Genomic DNA, 22,092 nt, shown 5'->3' with positions numbered 1-22,092 from the left:
ATTCCATCAGTGTTAGAATGTTGATTTTTCACACACACTACCTCTTAATACAGAATTTGATAAAATGTTAATTAAAAACGTGCACTTCAGACAGTAGTGAAGACAGTGTGTTTAACACGGGCTATTGTCTCTGTTTTAAAGCTCAAACAGGTGTGCTCTATTTTTCAATGAAGAAAAAAAATTGTATTTCAGTTACCGTGTCTGAACAAGTTTTGTAAATCCCAGCTTCTGCAGCAATAGCAAATCTGTTACAGACGGAACTCTATCCAAGGGGTATATAAAGACACAACATGAACCAGCCTTCCTAGACAATGTGGGGAAGCTATGAACAAGGCCAACAAGATGCTCGGATGTATTGTGAGAAGTGTTGAATTTAAATCAAGGGAAGTAATGTTAAAACTTTACAATGCATTAGTAAGACCTCACCTAGAATATTGTGTTTAGTTCTGGTCACCTTGTTACAAAAAGGATATTGCTGCTCTAGAAAGAGTGCAAAGAAGAGCAACCAGAATTATCCCGGGTTTAAAAGGCATGTCGTATGCAGACAGGCTAAAATACCTGAAAAAAGAAACAAGGACCAGGGGTCACAAGTGGAGATTAGATAAAGGGGCATTCAGAACAGAAAATAGGAGGCACTTTTTTTCACAAAGAATTGTGAGGGTCTGGAACCAACTCCCCAGTAATATTGAAGCTGACACCCTGGGATCCTTCAAGAAGCTGCTTGATGAGATTCTGGGATCAATAAGCTACTAACAACCAAATGAGCAAGATGGGCTGAATGACCTCTTCTCGTTTGTAAACTTTCTTATGTTCTTATATAATCGTGCTGATAACTAGTCCTGTTTTCAGTGCCAATAAATGGCAGTGCTGACACAAACGGCGTTTAACATAAGCGTGTTAAAGTCCTGACTGTCCTGTAAATGTGACGCTGAGAATGTAGCACTACACCTTACCATGGAAGTATTCGAGGCTCCACACGTACCCAAGTCGGGTAACATTTCAGAAGGTCATGGGGACGTCACTGAAACGTACACGTTCGAATTGCTCTTGTACTTTCTGTCTGAGTCCCACTTTGCCCTCGATCATAATATTCAGCTGGTTTCACAGACCATGGTTCAGCCCTAATCCTGGGCTGCCGATTCTTTATGTCAGCTCGGGTTCGGAGAGACAGCGGACTGAGTCGGTTCTGATAATTCCTCTACGCTGATAACTACAGCTATATGGACGAAAGGTTTGCGTCACTCAAAAGAATCGCTTCATAAAGTCGAATGAAAGCTGCTGAATAATGTTATTTTGACATATTGAATTACATACAGCTTTGTATTTTTCCATATAGTTAGCGAAAAAAAATCTAACATCAACTAGTCTGTACTGTACTAAACTATTATGGCTTCCTGTGTAGGTACACCTGTAGACTTTTGCGGTATCATTTTGTAGTTTCTTTAATCACATGATGTTAAATAAAAGATTTAAATTATGTTCATATAGTGTTTTTTTTAAGATTATGTCTCAATCCTAAAATTCTAAGTGATGCAAAACGTGTGGCCATAGCTGAACCTACAGTGATATAAATAAACAGATCTGTTTATCAGGATTGTTCCTCTGATCCGCCTCGAATGCAAGCACGCACCTGCACTGTAGCGCACAATCAATCACACCTCCTGCCTTTTGTTGCAGTGCATGGGATCCTGCTGAAAATGACGACTAGCAAGAGCTTGCAAAATCTGTGCTACAGATTAAAGGATAAGGAAAACTGGAGCAAGCCTCCGCGTTATTGGAGACGCCTCGAGTGAGCAGGAGGGGTTCGTGTAATTCAGAACGCATGGTCCCGATTCGGAAAGCTTTGACTCGGTCCTGTTGTTTTCATGTTCTGTAATTACGCGTGTCTGGTTGCGCGATATTGCTCAAGCCGGTTCCGCAATCAGTATTACTGACTGACCCGCCTGTTGCAAAGCTGCGCTTCTAGAACAGACTACCTCTGAATCACTGTGGTTCAGTCTGACAAACTCCATTTAAATACATATTGCAAATGTGTTCTTACTGAACCAGGGCTACATACTATATGACACAGGCATATTCTGGAAGAGCTTCAAGCTAACGGTCAAGACTGATTTAGTTTACGGGGCTGAGTTGTTTATTGTCAACAACAAATCTGTACTTCCAGAAATCTCAATGAGAAGCATCTCGCTTGCACAGACTCCGTACAGCCGGTATATGCTGTAATGCCCATATTTGTAAACAGCCTGATAGAAATCTCAAGGGCAGCCAGTACCTGAACAGAAAACAAAACAGCGAGCTTCTGACAGGAAATGATGTCACAGTACCCCGAGGTGCATGAACACTCCCTAATCACCTGGGAAGGGAGTAGAGCAAATAACAGCCAGGCAAACAGTGTGAGAGAACAGGGAAGCTCAAGGTACAGAGCTGGGTAAAAACAACAGAACAAACAGAGTGTCAACTACTGGACATGGAGCACCAGGAGAGCTCCCCCTCGGGAATGGGGCTGCTCAAGACGTTTGACTGTGATGAGTTTGGGAAGTGGGAGAAAATTGGTTCTGGTGGATTTGGGCAAGTTTACAAAGTGAGACATGTACACTGGAAAACATGGCTGGCAATCAAGTGCCCTCCCAGCCTGCGCGTGGATGAAAAGTAGGTGTCGGTGTCTGTGTCTGTCTGTCTGTCTGTCTGTCTGTCTCTGTCTCTGTGTCTGTGTCTGTGTGTATGTTTGTGTCTGTGTCTGTCCTGTCCTGTCCTGCCCTGCCCTGTCCTGTCATGGTGAACTGAGTACCTGACACCTTCACTTTGAACTGCAGGGAGCTGCTGGGTCTGTGTGTCTGTGCGTCTGTGTGTCTGTGCGTCTGTGTGTCTGTCTGTTTGTGTCTGTCCTGCCCTGCCCTGTCCTGTCACGCTGAACTGGGTACCTGACACCTTCACTTTGAACTGCAGGGTTTTTAATTGTTTTGCTAGCAATGCAATGTGGATCTCGTCTTTGCTTAATAATCACCACACCACTAAAGGAAATCTTTCACTGGTGGATCTGTGTCAAAAACACCCCAGACCCAGGTGTGCCTTCTGTTCCTGACTGTGTGTGTCAATCATTTCTGACGTTTACTTTATTAACACGGTCCGTGTTCTTGAAATCTATTCAAACGCATTCATTCGAATTTCCCTTTCTGACGCACACGCAGTTCATTTGCCGGTTAAGGAACTCTTTGTCTGTGGGTTTATCAATCTGTTTTTTAAAGGAAGGAGCTGCAAACTTGCTGCATGTGTGTTTCATTCATGTTGATTTTAAAGCTTGGAGAATCACTCTGGTGTATGTGAAAGGTGCAGGTTATTCAACACGATAAATAAATGCATTCCTTCTGTGTTATGGAAAGCCTGCATGCCATTGCTTCACATCCCCCTCAAAGTCCTAAGTGCTATTTATATTCACATTGCAGATTGCTGTGCTTTTAACATGGTGATAGGGTAGGGATTTCTGCAGTGTCATAAGGGTAAAGCAGACAGGTGTGCGTGGGAGAGCATGATAAGCTACAGTCTAGCGTGCAGTGTGCATCCTGAACTTGTATGAGGGTATCTACCCACGCTGCTGTTCCTTTTGAAGGAATTGGAATGGATTCAAATGGAATTGGAATTGGAATTAGAATTGATTAAAATGGAATTGGAATTGGAATTAGAATTGATTCAAATGGAATTAGAATTGGAATTAGAATAGATTCAAACGGAATTGGAATTGATCTCGACCCTGGCTTTGGCTTGTGCCTGTGAGCCATATTCTTAAAATTGAAAAGAAAGTTTTGTTCAATACCCTTATTATTATTATTATTATTATTATTATTATTATTATTATTATTATTATTATTATTATTATTATTAATGCAGTCACAGTTTGCTGTCCATGAACCCTTTTTTTCAGCTGTTGGAGAGCGGGCTAGAAGTTCATGCATCTCTTTTTTAAAAGCTCTGCTTAATCAGAGAATATTTGTATCAGTGTAGTGACTCTGTGTTAATATTGAAAATGCTCTGTCCTGAATGAAGTATAAAGACTGCACTCTTTGATTGCTGCCTCCTCAGATGTATGCCATGTGGTGTACAAGGTTGTTTCAGTAGATCAGCAACTAGTCCTGTCCCACAGAGTAAACATCTCCCCCTGCCTGCACGAGGAATCAAAACCTGCAAAGGACCTTCAGAACGAATCCCGTCAAGTAAAGATCATTGACATGCCATTAAAACGGGCTGGGATCACACAGTTTACATTTTATAGCACAGTCCTGGGGGTTTGTACAGTAATAATCCCTCGATGGGCTGGGATCACACAGTTTACATTTTATAGCACAGTCCTGGGGGTTTGTACAGTAATAATCCCTCGATGGGCTGGGATCACACAGTTTACATTTTATAGCACAGTCCTGGGGGTTTGTACAGTAATAATCCCTCGATGGGCTGGGATCACACAGTTTACATTTTATAGCACAGTCCTGGGGGTTTGTACAGTAATAATCCCTCGATGGGCTGGGATCACACAGTTTACATTTTATAGCACAGTCCTGGGGGTTTGTACAGTAATAATCCCTCGATGGGCTGCTGAATAGAACATTTGGGCAAGAAGTCTATATATTTGCATCCTGAGCCATTAAAAAGAAAAAAAATCATAATACCACAGCAGTGACGTCAAAAAGTGATACTGTAATTCCCCTGGAAGAAAATATACTTTGAACTTTGACCCATTCGACTCCTCGAGACCGTCACTTTCAATTCAAACACAAAATGTCTCGTTTTCAATCACTCGACAACACCCATAGTACAGAAATGTTCATTAATGATCAACAAAATGAGAATACTTTAAAAAAAAAAAAGTGATTTAAATGAGAAACTGAAGAGGAATGGGAAATTAAAACAAGGTAAAGACAATCATCCAAATAAAGCTGAAGCACTAACGAATAACCACATAGAACAGTCTCATAGCTTATGACGTCACAGAAACACTAGATGGAATTATTTTCCTGTAACTCACTGAAGCCAATCTATGTATGTATGTATGTATGTATGTATGTATGTTTAAAACTGTTCTTACAATCAAAGAACATTGTTTTGTTTTCGTAATGCATTTAGGACATTCAACCAAAGAGTATAGCTGCTGTGTGTTGAATGTGCTTTTGTATTGTATTGGAAGTGTTTTATAATGGAGCCCATTGTTGGGGGAAAATTCCCATGCCAACTAATCAACATAAGAAGAGTTTTTTGTTAACCTTTGTAACTGTAAGTCTGCACTGTCAAAACCATTGGGCAAGAGTGGCAGCGTCACCCCCCGGGGCAAATACTGCATGTGTTCCTAATGGGTGTTTCCCCACCTCTTAATGTTTCACAGAGAAGAGTGTATTAGGATAGCTACGATGTTTCACAGTGAAGATGAGAAGAGTGTGTTAGGATAGCTGCGATGTTTCACGGTGAAGATGAGAAGAGTGTGTTAGGATAGCTACGATGTTTCACGGTGAAGATGAGAAGAGTGTGTTAGGATAGCTACGATGTTTCACGGTGAAGATGAGAAGAGTGTGTTAGGATAGCTACGATGTTTCCCGGTGAAGATGAGAAGAGTGTGTTAGGATAGCTACGATGTTTCCCGGTGAAGATGAGAAGAGTGTGTTAGGATAGCTACGATGTTTCCCGGTGAAGATGAGAAGAGTGTGTTAGGATAGCTACGATGTTTCACGGTGAAGATGAGAAGAGCGTGTTAGGATAGCTACGATGTTTCACGGTGAAGATGAGAAGAGCGTGTTAGGATAGCTACGATGTTTCACGGTGAAGATGAGAAGAGCGTGTTAGGATAGCTACGATGTTTCACGGTGAAGATGAGAAGAGCGTGTTAGGATAGCTACGATGTTTCACGGTGAAGATGAGAAGAGCGTGTTAGGATAGCTACGATGTTTCACGGTGAAGATGAGAAGAGCGTGTTAGGATAGCTACGATGTTTCACGGTGAAGATGAGAAGAGCGTGTTAGGATAGCTACGATGTTTCACGGTGAAGATGAGAAGAGCGTGTTAGGATAGCTACGATGTTTCACGGTGAAGATGAGAAGAGCGTGTTAGGATAGCTACGATGTTTCACGGTGAAGATGAGAAGAGCGTGTTAGGATAGCTACGATGTTTCACGGTGAAGATGAGAAGAGCGTGTTAGGATAGCTACGATGTTTCACGGTGAAGATGAGAAGAGCGTGTTAGGATAGCTACGATGTTTCACGGTGAAGATGAGAAGAGTGTGTTAGGATAGCTACGATGTTTCACGGTGAAGATGAGAAGAGCGTGTTAGGATAGCTACGATGTTTCACGGTGAAGATGAGAAGAGCGTGTTAGGATAGCTACGATGTTTCACGGTGAAGATGAGAAGAGCGTGTTAGGATAGCTGCGATGTTTCACGGTGAAGATGAGAAGAGCGTGTTAGGATAGCTACGATGTTTCACGGTGAAGATGAGAAGAGTGTGTTAGGATAGCTACGATGTTTCACGGTGAAGATGAGAAGAGTGTGTTAGGATAGCTACGATGTTTCCCAGTCCTTCGTCTGCACGTAGGTAGTTTATTGCTGATCTGCAGTTAGCACGTAGGTAGTTTATTGGCAGGTTGATTAGGTGTCTGCTTGATGTCAGCCGATTGTATAGCTCTGATGTCTCTGTGGGGATGTGAATGGCCATCAATCCAACAGCTTCTTCACAGCAGGCTATCTGTTCCTCTGATGCTTGACGCTCCGGGAAAGTCCACACTTTGAGACGCATCTCTGTGTTTTTCTAAAGAATAATATTCATCCCACTAGGGAATGGATTCAGCAGTGTGCTGCTTAACACTTGGGTTAATCAGGGAAATGACACAGTAAAACACAAATGAAACAGCGACACATCTGTGAAGCAGTACCTCGACGCGGGCTGTTGCACAACAAGAGGGCTTGAAGTCCACCTGAACCCTGTTTCCATGGCAACTATTTCAAGGTGCTTTTATTGTTCTTTCTGTATGTGTACTAGCAAATCCATAGAGCTGGTATGATTTATATTATTAGACAGCTGAAGTCTGCCTGTGTTTGGAATTGTTTTTGGTGTAACTTATTATAAATAGCAGGTCAGCCTACCTGGTAATTTGGTTTGTTATGTAATTGTAACAGGCAGTATTGTGTGAGCCACTTCCTTTACCTTTTGCAATTCACTTTTTGGAAAATCCAACTTGAACAAGACTCTTTGTCATACGCAAAAATATGAACATATATATAATATAACCACAGTGTAAAATATCTGCATTCTGTATTGTCCTATGCACGAAACATTAAAGAATAATTTATTTTAGGACTGTTTAAAATATACATTATAAAGTCTGTTTTGATGAATTTTGATTAATTAAAGCAGGTTGTCAGTTTGCTAATCCCGTTCACCTGTTTTAGGGTTTATTAATACAGTGTAATATCCTGAGAGCATGGCAGTAACCGCTCTGTAAAGCATTCCTTCCAGTTTGGTGAATAGGCCCTGCTTGTAGCAGCAGTTTATCTTTGTGAAGCTCGTGCGGTTCCCGGGTCCTGCTGTCGTTGTCGAAACATCTCGTACACGACCCGTGGTACACGATCCTTTTCAAATTCCGCTCAAAATAGTCTTTGTTGGAAAAATTCTGATCTTATCTGTGTTTTGAAGCAGTTTTTTTTTTTTTTTTTTTTCTGGAGGCAATGAGCAATGTTGCTATACCAGTTAGTCTGTTCAGGATGTTAATGCTGACATTGTCTGGAACTGCAGCAGACAGAAACAGAATGTGCCAGCGGGCATGTTCTCATAGTAAAGGTATAGCAAAGAGTAGTGAAGTATAGCGAAGGCATGGTTAAGCACAGGTAAGCATTGTGAGGCCACAGAGGTGTGGTAAAGCAGATTTTAAAAAACAAAAGTGCCAAACTGTTGTAAAGTATTTTAAATGTGTAGTATAGCCATGTGAAGTCTGCAAATGTACTGTTATTTGTTATTTATTTAGCAGACGCTTTTATCCAAGGTGATTTACAGAGACTAGGGTGTGTGAACTATGCATCAGCTACAGAGTCACTCACAACCACGTCTCACCTGAAAGACGAAGCACAAGGAGGTGAAGTGACTTGCTCAGGGTCACACACAGTGAGTCAGTGGCTGAGCTGGGATTTGAACCTCCTGGTTACAAGCCATTTTCTTTAACCACTGGACCACACAGACTCCTGTGGGTACTGTGGGAACTTTTTGTTAGAGATACCTGGAGGGGAAAAGTGTCCTTTCTGACGATACTGGGCTTTAATTAAGAAAGAGCGGGACCCTTTTTCATCTTGTTTTAGAGAGGATAAGAAGACTAGTCTTATTTTTCAAAGCACTGTTTTTATCCAAATCCCTTAAACAGTCCTTAAAAACGTGTGTGAATATGGACTGGTGTTTGTGTGTGAATATGGACTGGTGTTTGTGTGTGAATATGGACTGGTGTTTGTGTGTGAATATGGACTGGTGTTTGTGTGTGAATATGGACTGGTGTTTGTGTGTGAATATGGACTGGTGTTTGTCTGTGCACATGGACTGGTGTTTGTCTGTGTGCATATGGACTGGTGTTTGTCTGTGCATATGGACTGGTGTTTGTGTGTGTGCATATGGACTGGTGTTTGTGTGTGTGCATATGGACTGGTGTTTGTCTGTGCATATGGACTGGTGTTTGTCTGTGCATATGGACTGGTGTTTGTCTGTGCATATGGACTGGTGTTTGTCTGTGCATATGGACTGGTGTTTGTCTGTGAATATGGACTGGTGTTTGTCTGTGCATATGGACTGGTGTTTGTCTGTGCATATGGACTGGTGTTTGTCTGTGCATATGGACTGGTGTTTGTCTGTGCATATGGACTGGTGTTTGTCTGTGCATATGGACTGGTGTTTGTCTGTGCATATGGACTGGTGTTTGTCTGTGCATATGGACTGGTGTTTGTCTGTGCATATGGACTGGTGTTTGTCTGTGCATATGGACTGGTGTTTGTCTGTGCATATGGACTGGTGTTTGTCTGTGAATATGGACTGGTGTTTGTCTGTGCATATGGACTGGTGTTTGTCTGTGCATATGGACTGGTGTTTGTATGGCTTTTTTTGGGGGGGGGCGGTGCATTTTTTGTTATTCTATTTGAATCCTGATAATTCAGGATTTTAATGTCGCCTCCTTAGCCCCAGTTTGTTGAAACATTTGCAGCATTTAAAAAAATTACATTAGAGACTCCTCCACCCCCACAATTTAATATGAAAAACAAATCTGATTAAAACACTGCACTGGCACTGAAGACTATTAAATAGGAATCTGTTTATTATTAGGACACAGCAAAATTGTTAGCAAATTATCTTGGAAAGTCGTATTTCATTTACTTCGGATGCTCTACCTCTGAGCCTGGTTTTGACACTGTCTGGTACATTCGGATCCCCTGCCTCTGAGGCTGGTTTTGACACTGTCTGGTACATTCGGATCCCCTCCCTCTGAGGCTGGTTTTGACACTGTCTGGTACATTCTGTTGTTCGCCTTTTATGTCAGATTTAAGCTTAACCACTCTGTCTACACACACAGACACTTGGGTTCAGCTTTTCACAGTCAATTGGAATAAGTTGATGGATGCAAGGAAGTCTGTCTCCACCCATTTACCATAGTCATGCAGACCTCAAGAGGTTTGCAAAGCTTAATCCAGCATTCACTCTTGCTTCATGTCTGGTTTTATTGAGTACAGAGCGTTCATTGTGCAAGTCTGTTGGGGCTCCGCCTGCTGCTTAAGTGGGTGTTCATGTACATTGTTCAGTAGGCTTAGAGACCATGGAGGCATGTTCTATAGCGTTAGAACTGATCAGCAGGTTAAAGGGTTAACACACTTCAAATAATAGTGCAAAAAAAAATAAATGACAAGCATTCCTTTATTTGAGTTAAGCACTGGGAAGGTGGGCTTCAGGTGCCTCATGATTTGTAGTACAAAACAAGAACGATCTTGTGGTTTTGCGCTCTGTGTAAGAAGGTTGGTTTGTTTGCAAGGAGCTGCTGCTCAAGTGTAAAGTTTGCACCATGGGAAATGGTAATGTGCTACTCCTGTGTGTGTGTTTCCCTCGCTGGTAAGGTGCTGCTATCCTCATTGTTTTGGCTAGTCCTGTGTGTGTTTCCCTCGCTGGTAGGGTGCTGCTATCCTCATTGTTTTGGCTAGTCCTGTGTGTGTTTCCCTCGCTGGTAGGGTGCTGCTATCCTCATTGTTTTGGCTAGTCCTGTGTGTGTTTCCCTCGCTGGTAGGGTGCTGCTATCCTCATTGTTTTGTAACTGTGTTGCAGGGAACGCGCCGAGCTGCTCGACGAAGCCAAGAAAATGGAAATGGCCAAGTTCCGCTACATCCTCCCAGTGTACGGCATCTGCCAGGACCCCGTCGGACTTGTCATGGAATACATGGAGACGGGATCTCTGGAAAAGCTTCTGGCCTCGGAGCCGTTACCATGGGAACTGCGCTTCCGCATCATTCACGAGGCGGCCGTGGGGATGAACTTCCTGCACTGCATGAACCCCCCCCTGCTGCACCTCGACTTGAAGCCGGCCAACATCCTGCTGGACGCACATTATCACGTGAAGGTACCGGAGCCTGCCTGTCTGCATGAGGTTCACAGGAACACACACACACACACACACACACATGAGAGGAGCCCATTCGGCTCCATCTGAGCTCGGCTGAACTCAAAGCTTGGTCAAGTTGTGTCTTAAAGGATCCCAGTGATTCTTCCTCCACGCCTGTGTCCAGGTGCTGGCTTGTTTATAGTGCTTACAGCAGTGGCACACCAACCCAGATCCATTCCAGTCTGGGTTTGTGTTCCAGTCAGATCCTAAATGAGTTACCTGCTTACCTGCTTGTACCTGGACTGAGATGGGTCTTGAGAGTCCAGGGTTGTGCACCACAGGCTTACAGGGTCAGAACAGTCCCCACAAGGGTAGGAACACCACGCAGAACTACCTGCTGAGACTGCCTCCCCATTGTGTTTAACCCTGTGCTTCAGTCCCAGCCATGGCCTGCTCTGGTGTCTCTGCTCAGAGCTGATGCTTTGCTGGTCCAGAAACTCCTTTCCTGGGAGCAGTTCTGCTGCTGGTTCTCTACGCTCCGAAGAAACAGATTTTCTGTAAACCTTGCCTGGGATTTTATATTCTCACTGGGTGCCTGCTGTTCTGTTGACACGTTATCTATTAACTACACACTGCATGTGAACTGGCGCTAGAACACCCTTACAGTCCAGCTCTACAGCAGGTTCTATCCACGCACGCACCTCACAGCCTCGGGGCAAAAACTATGGAATAAAAATACGTGCTGCAGTCAGAACTTAGAATCCTGTCTAAGAATAGGTCAGGCAAGGGGACAGGTCGAGTCCTGACTTGAAAAACACGCGACGCATGAATCACAAACCACTCCTCATGCAAGGGAGTTCCAAAGCACGCCGGCGTGGAAACCAGAAGGGCCCACGGAGTGAAATGAATAGCGTTGTAAAGATGCCAAAAAGAACAAATGATTAAAGAAGGAAACCCCTGTTATTAATAAACAGCGTGAAGTAATGGGGTTTCATGATTATTTATTTGGAACCCCTTTTCTTCTTGTAATTAACGTGTGTATTTATTTAATTGTGTTGATTGATTGATTTTTTCAGATCTCCGATTTTGGATTGGCGAGATGGAACGGGTTCTCGAGCACCGATGACATCAGCAGAGACGGTTTCTGTGGCACGATCGCGTACCTCCCCCCGGAGAGGATCAAGGGCAAACACAGGACCTCGAACACCAAGCATGATGTTTACAGGTTGGTCTATTAAAACAAGGAGTAACGTGCTGTGTACCCAGCTGTGCACAATAAGGCTCTGATTCCTTGGAGCTACCTCGAGGGGATTTTATCAGTGTCGCCACACACTGATATGGAATTACAGTCTGAAGGAATGTACTTTTTGCCAGTTGGTTTGTACAGCTGTTGCAAGTCTCACGTCAGCTGTAATTAATAAAACAGTCAACTCCAGTAGTTAATATAGATGTCAAGGTCCATGACTACGACTGCTGCTGCTGCTAATAATAATCCAAGATTTCAACGTATTCAGCGTATTGAATTCTTTTCAGGCCTCTAATACCAATATCAAGGATACACCTTGTTTTTTTGAATTACTTCCTCTTTTTCTGACTGAACTTTGCATGTCCATTGCGCTGCTTGGCATGATCTGAGTGGAGTGGATTGAACGGTCAGTGTTTATGAACCAGCCCGCTCCTGTTGGATTGCGTTTGGGAGTTTGGGGATGCTCCAAACAGAAGTCGGTCATTTTCCTTTTAGTTCATCCATTTAGTCAGTATTCCCAATAGATTGAATTGGGTGGGATGTGTGCGTGTGCATGTGTGTGCGTGTGTGTGTGCGTGTGCGTGTGCGTGTGTGTGTGTGTGTGTGCGTGTGCGTGTGTCCTTCTTTAAATCAGTTTGTCGCCCCCCCATACATAAAATAATGGCATCACTTTAATGTTTTCACTAAATAGTGTAACTCTTTGATCATCGATGCTGTATATATTCCTTACTGCCATTCCAGATAGTACTGTTGGGGTTGCTGGTTGTGGGGTTGCTGGTTGTGGGGTCACTGCGTAGAGATTTGTAATCCGAATTGCCTGCTTGCTCTTACTGTTGCTCCTACAAGCTGTAGAGTTGAGAGAGATCATTATGAATTATAACCCAGACCAGTCATGCCCTTTCTATATAGAAGGTTTGATGGTGTCTGTTTTAAAATGACCTCCAGTTCTTGAAACTCTTCACTGAAAGGTCTCTGTCATCCCCAGTGACACCAGGGCTTGCACAAATGTTCATAAATGCATTCTAGGGCAGGGGTGGCCGACCCTGGCCCTGGAGAGCCACAATCATGCAGGTTTTCCGGGTCTCATTTAATGATCAATTGCTAAAGGAATTCAGGCTGCAATGGGAATCCTGCGGCACTGCGTGATTCATCACAGAAATAGCAAGAGTGCTGCAAGAGCGGGACATATGGTACAGTCGCACCCAGATCACGATGCAATCTGTGCCAGTAGTTCCAGTCACAGAGTCAGACAGCCCACACCTTCTGTATGAACCTGTTCCTCTGGGCCTCCATTCAGAATCCAAGGATCAGACCACAAATGTATCGTCACTGCCTGTGACTTGCTTATCTCTCTGACTGTTTGTTTATGTTGCACACACTTTAAACAGTACGGGCACGGTGCACAGCGGGGGCTGATTGCCTGTGTGTGTTTGCAGTGATGGGCACGGTGCACAGCGGGGGCTGATTGCCTGTGTGTGTTTGCAGTGATGGGCACGGTGCACAGCGGGGGCTGATTGCCTGTGTGTGTTTGCAGTGATGGGCACGGTGCACAGCGGGGGCTGATTGCCTGTGTGTGTTTGCAGTGATGGGCACGGTGCACAGCGGGGGCTGATTGCCTGTGTGTGTTTGCAGTGATGGGCACGGTGCACAGCGGGGGCTGATTGCCTGTGTGTGTTTGCAGTGATGGGCACGGTTCACAGCGGGGGCTGATTGCCTGTGTGTGTTTGCAGTGATGGGCACGGTGCACAGCGGGGGCTGATTGCCTGTGTGTGTTTGCAGTGATGGGCACGGTGCACAGCGGGGGCTGATTGCCTGTGTGTGTTTGCAGTGATGGGCACGGTGCACAGCGGGGGCTGATTGCCTGTGTGTGTTTGCAGTGATGGGCACGGTGCACAGCGGGGGCTGATTGCCTGTGTGTGTTTGCAGTGATGGGCACGGTGCACAGCGGGGGCTGATTGCCTGTGTGTGTTTGCAGTGATGGGCACGGTGCACAGCGGGGGCTGATTGCCTGTGTGTGTTTGCAGTGACGGGCTCGGTCTACAGTTACCTGTCTTCTTTGGAAACCCTGTAAAATAACTAGTTTTACTAGATTTTAAATCTCAAGGTGCTTCCAGCTTCAATAACAAACGTATGAATAGCCTAGCACAGGGATGGAAATAAGACTCCTATTGCATAGCACCATTCCACCCATTCCAGGGTTTACTACGAGCTTGATTAGTCCCAGTGTACAGGTATAAAGATCAGGTGTGTCTTATTAAACTCATAGTGAAATCAGGCATGGCTCAAACTGCTATGCAATGGGCGTCTTATTTACATCCCTATAATAACTGTATTTTTGGTTTACTTGCTAATCTATTATAATCATGTAAAGTTGACACACTAAGTATTTTTGTTGTTTTATTTTTCAGCTTCTCCATTGTGATCTGGGGCATACTGACACAGAAGAAACCATACGCAGGTACCAGTGTTCCCATTATTCACACAAGACACCATACAGTGTATCCCAGTGTTCCCATTGTTCATACAGGACAAAATACGATAGCATGTAAACGGTGGCAGTGTTTCCGTCCCTCACTGTTCAGCTCAGCTCAGTACAGAGCATTGTGTTTCCGTCCCTCACTGTTCAGCTCAGCTCAGTACAGAGCATTGTGTTTCCGTCCCTCACTGTTCAGCTCAGCTCAGTACAGAGCCTTGTGTTTCCGTCCCTCACTGTTCAGCTCAGCTCAGTACAGAGCCTTGTGTTTCCGTCCCTCACTGTTCAGCTCAGCTCAGTACAGAGCCTTGTGTTTCCGTCCCTCACTGTTCAGCTCAGCTCAGTACAGAGCCTTGTGTTTCCGTCCCTCACTGTTCAGCTCAGCTCAGTACAGAGCCTTGTGTTTCCGTCCCTCACTGTTCAGCTCAGCTCAGTACAGAGCATTGTGTTTCCAGCGCTGTGTCTTGTGTAGTGTGGAACGCCCCAGTTCAATCTCATCTTTAACTGTGTTGTCATTGACGGGGGTGTGCTCTTGAGAACAGGCTCACGCTCGCTAACACTGCTCCTATTTATTTTAAGCTTACTTTCAGTTTATTTGTACAAATCTATTTTGGTCCCTGCCCTCAGGTTTGGTGTTTCTTTGTTTTTTTTTTTTAAATGTCCGTTCCTAAACACAGAAGCTGTTCCAAAAGGTTTGGCTTTCACTTCACGATTGCTAGATAGGACCCAATCAGCTCCTGTGGTCCTGTAATACCTGGGAGTCATTCGAATTCAGGGATGGGAATAAGGCTTCTCTTGCATAGCAGTTTCGCCTGTTCCAGGTTTTGATACAAGCTTGATAAGCCCACAGTGTATCGTTAAGAAGGTCAGGTGTGTCTTATTAAACTCCTAGTGAAACCAGGAGTGGATCACGCTGCTGTGCAATGGGAGTCGTTTTTCCATCCCTGTAATCTCATAGTGCACTGCAGTTTGAATAGAGCTTGGAGGTGAACTCCGTGTCCTATCATCAGCGCTCTTCAGGAGTGAATCAGTAATGTTTCAGTTGCCGGGATACTGTTGCCTAAACAAGTTGTGCACAGGCTCGCTGGGGGAAGCGTTTTCCTGTAACCGTGCATTACTGGAACTCTTATTCTCTCATGCCAGTAGAGCAGAGACGGAGAGTCATGCCCATTCATTTTCTCTCCATGACTGTTGAAACAAAAGGGTGTTGTCAGGATTACACCCGAGGATTGATTGTTTTTGCCAGTAAATCTGAAAATATTTATTTAACTGCTGTTGACAATCCGCACACTGAGGGACTGGTGATGAGCCCTCCCCCACCCCAGGGTTCTCAGTCCTCACTCAGAATAACCGAATTCATGGCTTCTGATCAGCCACTGTACTGCCTTTCCACATGGTCATTGCATTGTTAGCTGTGCTGGCGCTGGCTTACAGGACAGCCCTGTAAAGCACAACATGTTCACCCTTTTACATCCTTAAACTTTTTCCAATCTGTGTCTTTTTAACATAATAATAAAAAAAAATGTCTTTGTAACCAAAAGTCATTTTGCTCAGTTTATAACACCATTGATAAAAGCGCTCAACCTGCCACTCATGCATCCTGACTTTACTTTATTCATCGGGTTACATTGCTCTGGACGTTATAAAAAATGAACACATTTCAAAGTAAAACCATAAAGTGGTGATCCACTGTTTAACCGAGCTGCCATGCCTACCTCCTGGAGTGTAAACTGTGCTTCATCTTCGGAGAACGATGCGACACATTCAGGCTCATCCAAGGAGTTCTGAAAACAAAACAAAAACACAAGCTGAAGACATTCTTGTTGAAGCGCTCGTCTCGTCTCAGAAGCAGTTTCCGTTATGGGTTTGACACTGATTTGGAGAGAGTCTGTTTGTGCATTTCTAATAAGCCTGTGAACCTCTTTCTTGTTAACAGAAGAAATCAACATCCTGCACATAATGGTGAAAGTGGTGAAGGGGCTGCGTCCGGAGCTGTCTGCCATCCCTCGCTCCCGACCGCAGGCCTGCAGCGGCTTCATCAGCCTGATGGAGAGATGCTGGCTGGACACCTCCAGCAAGCGCCCGTCCTTCCAAGGTAAGGGTCTTCTGACAGGGGTGCAGAGAGAAGGGCCGCGCTCTTTACCTGGGGCAGAGAGACGGGCCACGCTCTTTACCTGGGGCAGAGAGACGGGCCGCGCTCTTTACCTGGGGCAGAGAGACGGGCCACGCTCTTTACCTGGGGCAGAGAGACGGGCCGCGCTCTTTACCTGGAGCAGAGAGACGGGCCGCGCTCTTTACCTGGGGCAGAGAGACGGGCCGCGCTCTTTACCTGGGGCAGAGAGACGGGCCGCGCTCTTTACCTGGAGCAGAGAGACGGGCCGTGCTCTTTACCTGGGGCAGAGAGACGGGCCGCGCTCTTTACCTGGGGCAGAGAGACGGGCCGCGCTCTTTACCTGGGGCAGAGAGACGGGCCGCGCTCTTTACCTGGGGCAGAGAGACGGGCCGCGCTCTTTACCTGGGGCAGAGAGACGGGCCGCGCTCTTTACCTGGGGCAGAGAGACGGGCCGCGCTCTTTACCTGGGGCAGAGAGACGGGCCACGCTCTTTACCTGAGGCAGAGAGACGGGCCACGCTCTTTACCTGGAGCAGAGAGACAGTCCGCGCTCTTTACCTGGAGCAGAGAGACAGTCCGCGCTCTTTACCTGGAGCAGAGAGACGGGCCGCGCTCTTTACCTGGAGCAGAGAGACAGTCCGCGCTCTTTACCTGGAGCAGAGAGACTTATTTAGATCTTAAGATCGGTATTCTAATTCTCTCGAGTTGTCCATCGCTGAAAAGCCTGGCCTGTCTTTCTACACTTATACCAATTTGTTTTGTTTTTCAAACTAATACTTTTGTGTTACAGATGCAGTGCAACATTGCATTGTGTTGTGTAGATGCAGTGAAACATTGCATTGTGTTGTGTAGATGCAGTGAAACATTGCATTGTGTTGTGTACACTGGGGCTGATCAAGCTTGTAGTAAAACCTGGAATGGGTGAAGCTGCTATGCAATAGGAGTCTTATTTTCATCCTTGCTGATACAGATAGTAATATTACTCTCTAATAATTTTCAGTATATTTTTTATATAGAATATTTCTTTGGAGACTAAGTAAGAAGATTTTTAAGGGTGTTATTATCTATGCCCAAGCGCCATATGGTGTTCCCTAAAATAAAGTTGTATAATTATTGTCATGTTTTCAGAAATTACTTCGGAGGCAGAGGAACTGTGTTCTAAACCACAGGAGGAAACCAAAGATATGCTCGATGAGCAGGACACAGATACCAGCCAGAGGCAAGATGCCAGCAGCCAGGTACAGTAAGGCTTCACAATGCAATTGTACACTTAACCAGGGATGTGATCTTTTTCAGTGCTGTGATTTGTTTGAGAAGAGAACGCATACAAAGCCAAGACAGAACTGGAATGAAACTGAAATATGCAAAGCTTTTTTTTGTGGTGTCGCATCCAAAATGCCAGTTTCAGGGTTCCCTGACTGTCCCCCCTTGGTAAAGGCATGACCGTGTGGTGTGCGGGGTGAATCATGCAGTCAGGGCAGTGCAGGGGTCCCTCAGGGTCTCCCCTGGTAAAGGAATGACCGTGTGGTGTGCAGGGTGAATCATGCAGTCAGGGCAGCGCAGGGGTCCCTCAGGGTCTTACCTGGTAAAGACACGGCCACGTGGTGTGCAGGGTGAATCATGCAGTCAGGGGAGCGCAGGGGTCCCTCAGAGTCTCCCCTGGTAAAGGCACGGCCGCGTGGTGTGCAGGGTGAGTCGTGCAGTCAGGGGAACACAGGTTCTTGGCTGTAAAGTGGCTCATCTTCGCTGGAGATCACACAGGGAATGTCACATTGGTTCTAGCGTGTGTTAAGCAGGCAAAATCAGCAGTCGCCTCACCAGTCTACAGAGCTTCTCGTGGCCAGGTTCTGAAAAAATAAACATGCATGATGTCAGTCTCTGTTATATCTCTGTCTAAAATTAAATGAAACATCAGGGAAGGTGCTGTTTTGTTGTTAAATTCAGATGACGTCTGTGTTCAGATCAGTTGAAAAGACCCCATGCTCTCCCTCTCCCTACAGGAGATCGTTGTGGAGCAGATGGGGATGAAGTCCGCTCCGATGGCTGCTGACAAAGATTACAGTCTTTCTGAGCTTCTGAGCCAGATAGACTGCGGGATTTCACAAAGCTTCGGCTGCATGAAGGAAAACTCTGAGTGTAAAGAGATGACCAGCAAGAGGCTCTCGGGAATCTCCTCTGTGGACTCTGCCTTCTCTTCTCAAGGGTCCTTGTTGCTGTCATTTGAAAAAGAAAACTCTTCCAGCGGTGAGTAAGAAGGGCAGTTCCTGAATCTGTATACGCAGGTGTGTTTAATGAGTGTACAAATCTAATCGGAAATAATAATAAAAATACACTGCATGGCAATGCACGTTAATAATTTTTTCTGAAACGTGTTGTAAGGATAAGATATATTGCATAAGTCACATAAAAAGCATCCCTACCCAGAAAGTGGTACCCTAGAAAAGATACATCTTCTCAAAGCACTCATGCTTTAGTTTAAAGATTATAAACAGTGAATAAGTCATCTTTAAATGTGCGCTACAGGATGCTACAAACAGAATTAAGGCATTTCATGATGATGAGAATAACAATTATGATGAGGGGTATTTATGCAGCTGTGAAATGAAGTCCAACCCCTTCGGTAGATATTCCTTGAAGAAACGGTTTGAGCTAAACGTTATTACCCAGGTGTTGCATCCATGTAATATTTCGCACCTCTACCTTATTGCTGTTTTTCCTGTTTTGCCCGCTGGATATGCTCAGCATGGCTGTAATGTTGTTTTTGCTCAAGGGCAATGTGCTGTTCCTGTAGTAACATCAGCCTGTGTTATTCCTCCTCCTCCTCCATTCAGAATCTGGGACTTTAGATCTGCAGAAGAAGAAGCTTTGCGAGGCCATCATGTCTGAAGACATTGCCAAACTGATGAAGATCCTGCAGCCTCAGGACGTGGACCTCGTCTTGGAAGACGGCCTGAGCCTCCTGCACTACGCCGTCCAGCTGTCCAACGACGAGGCCGTGAAACTGCTCCTGCTCTACAACGCCAACCCCAACCTGGCCAACAGCCGGGGCTCCACCCCCATCCACCTGGCGGTGGAGAAGAGGCTGAAGAACATCACAGAACTCCTGCTGGGGAGGAAGACCAATGTGAACGCCAAGGACGAGGACCAGTACACCCCCCTGCACTTCACAGCGCAGAGCGGGGACGAAACCATCGCCAGGCAGCTGCTGGACCGGGGCGCCTCCATCAATGAGACGGACTTCGAGGGCCGGACGCCGCTGCACATCGCCTGCCAGCACGGCCAGGACAAGGTGGTGCGGGTCCTGCTGAGCAGAGGGGCCGACGTGCACCTGAAGGGGAAGGACGACTGGGCGCCGCTCCACTTCGCAGCCTGGCAGGGCCACCTGTCAATCGTCAAGCTGCTGGTGAAGCAGTCTGGGGCCCACGTCAACACCCAGACCTCCGACGGGAGAACCCCGCTGCACCTGGCCGCTCAGAGGGGCCACTACAGGATGGCGCGCCTCTTGATCGAGCTGGGCGCTGACGTCAGCGTACCGACCGCCACGCTGCGTACCCCGCTGCACGTGGCTGCTGAAACTGGGCACACCAGCACCTCCAGGCTGCTCCTCAAACACAAAGCGGACCTGGAGGCAAGAACTGGGGTAGGGTGGACTGCTCTGCATCTCGCTTCCCAGTTCGGCCATCTCCCGACAGTTAGACTGCTCATCGACGAGCAAGCCAATGTTCACGCCAAAGACCACGACCACAGACCGGCTTGCCATTTGGCCGCTGAGGAGGGCCATTCAGAGGTCATAAAGGAGCTCCTGCTGTCCAGCTCTGAAAGTGTGAACCTGGCTGACAAGCAGGGCTTCACCGCTCTCCATCTGGCTGCCAAAGGAGGGCATCTGCAGGCCGTCCACACCCTGCTTGCACACGGCGCCCTGGTGAACTGCCAGAACGCTGCAGCTCAGACTCCCCTGCAGCTTGCACAGGAGAATGGGAAGACCTCCGTGGTGAAGCGGCTGCTGCAAACTGAAGACCAGATCGAGGAGAAAGTGTCCTGATCTTTGAACCGCACACGCCGGGAGTATAAAATGAAAACCCAGACGGGTCACCTGCAGCTGCCACGGGTTCATAATCCCACATCTTTAATCTGTCGTTGAGTTGGAAAGTACAAACATTTCTTTTTAAAACATTATTTTTTATTCTTTGCATGAATAGGAGCCGTTTTGAAGAAATAGTGGAAGTTCCTGCAGTTTTATGCAAGGATAATGAAGTACTGTACAAGCAAATGCAACATTCGTGATGTACAATATGTGTATTAGAAAAGCAGTTCTGGTCAGGGCACAGTTTGCTCGGCCAAATTTGAACCGTTTGCTGTAAATATGCTTTGTCAAAACTGAGGGTTTTTTAGTCTGTTCTTGTTTTAATCAAAAGGAGAAAAAAAGAAAGATTAATATCTGACCTATTTCTTTTAATTCTACAAAAAAAAAACAAAGTTGTTTAAGATTTTGTTTCATACTGTCAATGTAAATTGTATTTTTGCAGATGTTTTGATCTCTCGCGCATGTGTGATATTTAATATTGTTGTATATTTTACGATTCCAATGTACATGTTTTTTTTATGATTGCTAAGATATTGCACACTTTCACTTAATGGGATCTGGGGTCTAATGTTAATGACCAAAACAGCGGTCCTAATAGTATTCCCAGTACTGCAGCTGCTCAACCTGGCGACACACCTGGAGTGTAACTTACTGACAGTGGAGAACGTGCAGAACTCTGCATTGTCTCAACCGCACTTAAACCACGTGCACTGGACACCCCACCGCACAAACACGTGGCCTCGTCCACTGTACAGAACGTGGCTCAGGACTGGAGCCCGTAGAGTTTAATCTAGAAAGCGACCCACCAATATGACCTCTAAACAGAGTTACAGTGCAGTCTAGAAAGGTTTCTAATGGTGATGCACAGCTTTCAATACGAGTGCTAACTGTCTGTCGGCCTCAGACTGCTGTAAGACAGGGGAGACCTGCAGGCTGTACCCTGTGACCTCCACAATACAGCGCTCTGTCTGGGGTCAGCTGATTCCTTTCATTGTCACATTGGCATAACCTTTGCTGGTGAATTTCAAGCCTGTAATTTACTGCTGTTGCATTGGGCAAAGCAAAGTGTATTGGGCAGGGCTTCAAGCTGAAAACAGTATGGAACAGAGTACACAGTCTGCACACCGTTTCATCTGTCTGTATATAATAACTGTATGCCATTAATAAATATGGATCAATCTAACTGTTTGCATGGTCTCTCTTTCTTAAACAGAGGTTGTGTAATGCACTGAAGCTCCCTGCTTTCCCTATGATATTCATTGTACTGTTGTATTGTGAAATTCTGTCTTCAAGGTAGGAGTACATCTCCTGGAGAAATTGACACGCCCCTTCTGGTTTAGGATAAGTGAACCTTGACCATGAATGAATGTATGAAATGGACATCGCAGATCTATATGAAAAAAGTGGATTGCCTCAATAATGACCCCGTATTGAAACATGTTTGCTACAGACACCTTGTTTGTCATGAGTTATCAGATGAAGACCTACTTCTGCAGGATTTGTCTGTGTGCTACTGAAGCTGCGTGTATAAATACAGTTTTAGTGACACTGATCATATTTTCAGTAAATATCTATATACCTATCATC

At 45.4% G+C, this 22,092-nt stretch overlaps 1 protein-coding gene across 1 annotated transcript; it reads left to right on the top strand.

Annotated features, from left to right (window-relative positions):
• The first annotated feature begins 1,824 nt into the window (after window positions 1-1,824).
• LOC117971241 (receptor-interacting serine/threonine-protein kinase 4-like) lies at window positions 1,825-21,688 on the top strand. The gene is made up of 8 exons (XM_034919330.2): window positions 1,825-2,649; window positions 10,317-10,608; window positions 11,667-11,815; window positions 14,245-14,294; window positions 16,246-16,404; window positions 17,550-17,659; window positions 18,422-18,665; window positions 19,253-21,688. The coding sequence occupies exons 1-8, from the start codon at window positions 2,468-2,470 to the stop codon at window positions 20,461-20,463; spliced, it is 2,397 nt and encodes a 798-aa protein (XP_034775221.2). The 5' UTR covers window positions 1,825-2,467; the 3' UTR covers window positions 20,464-21,688.
• The last annotated feature ends 404 nt before the right edge of the window (window positions 21,689-22,092 follow it).

The sequence above is a fragment of the Acipenser ruthenus genome, chromosome 9 (assembly GCF_902713425.1).
Source record: "Acipenser ruthenus chromosome 9, fAciRut3.2 maternal haplotype, whole genome shotgun sequence".
NCBI lineage: Eukaryota > Metazoa > Chordata > Actinopteri > Acipenseriformes > Acipenseridae > Acipenser > Acipenser ruthenus.
The sequence above is the reverse complement of the archived record's forward strand: the minus strand, read 5'-3'. Positions and strand labels throughout refer to the sequence as shown.

Bases quoted from the DNA above. Each gene is read 5' to 3' on its own strand.
- LOC117971241 (XM_034919330.2), top strand. From the start codon at position 2,468: ATGGAGCACCAGGAGAGCTCCCCCTCGGGAATGGGGCTGCTCAAGACG. The intron at 11,816-14,244 runs GTTGGTCTATTA...TTTATTTTTCAG, and splicing joins ACCAAGCATGATGTTTACAG to CTTCTCCATTGTGATCTGGG. The intron at 17,660-18,421 runs GTACAGTAAGGC...CTCTCCCTACAG, and splicing joins GGCAAGATGCCAGCAGCCAG to GAGATCGTTGTGGAGCAGAT.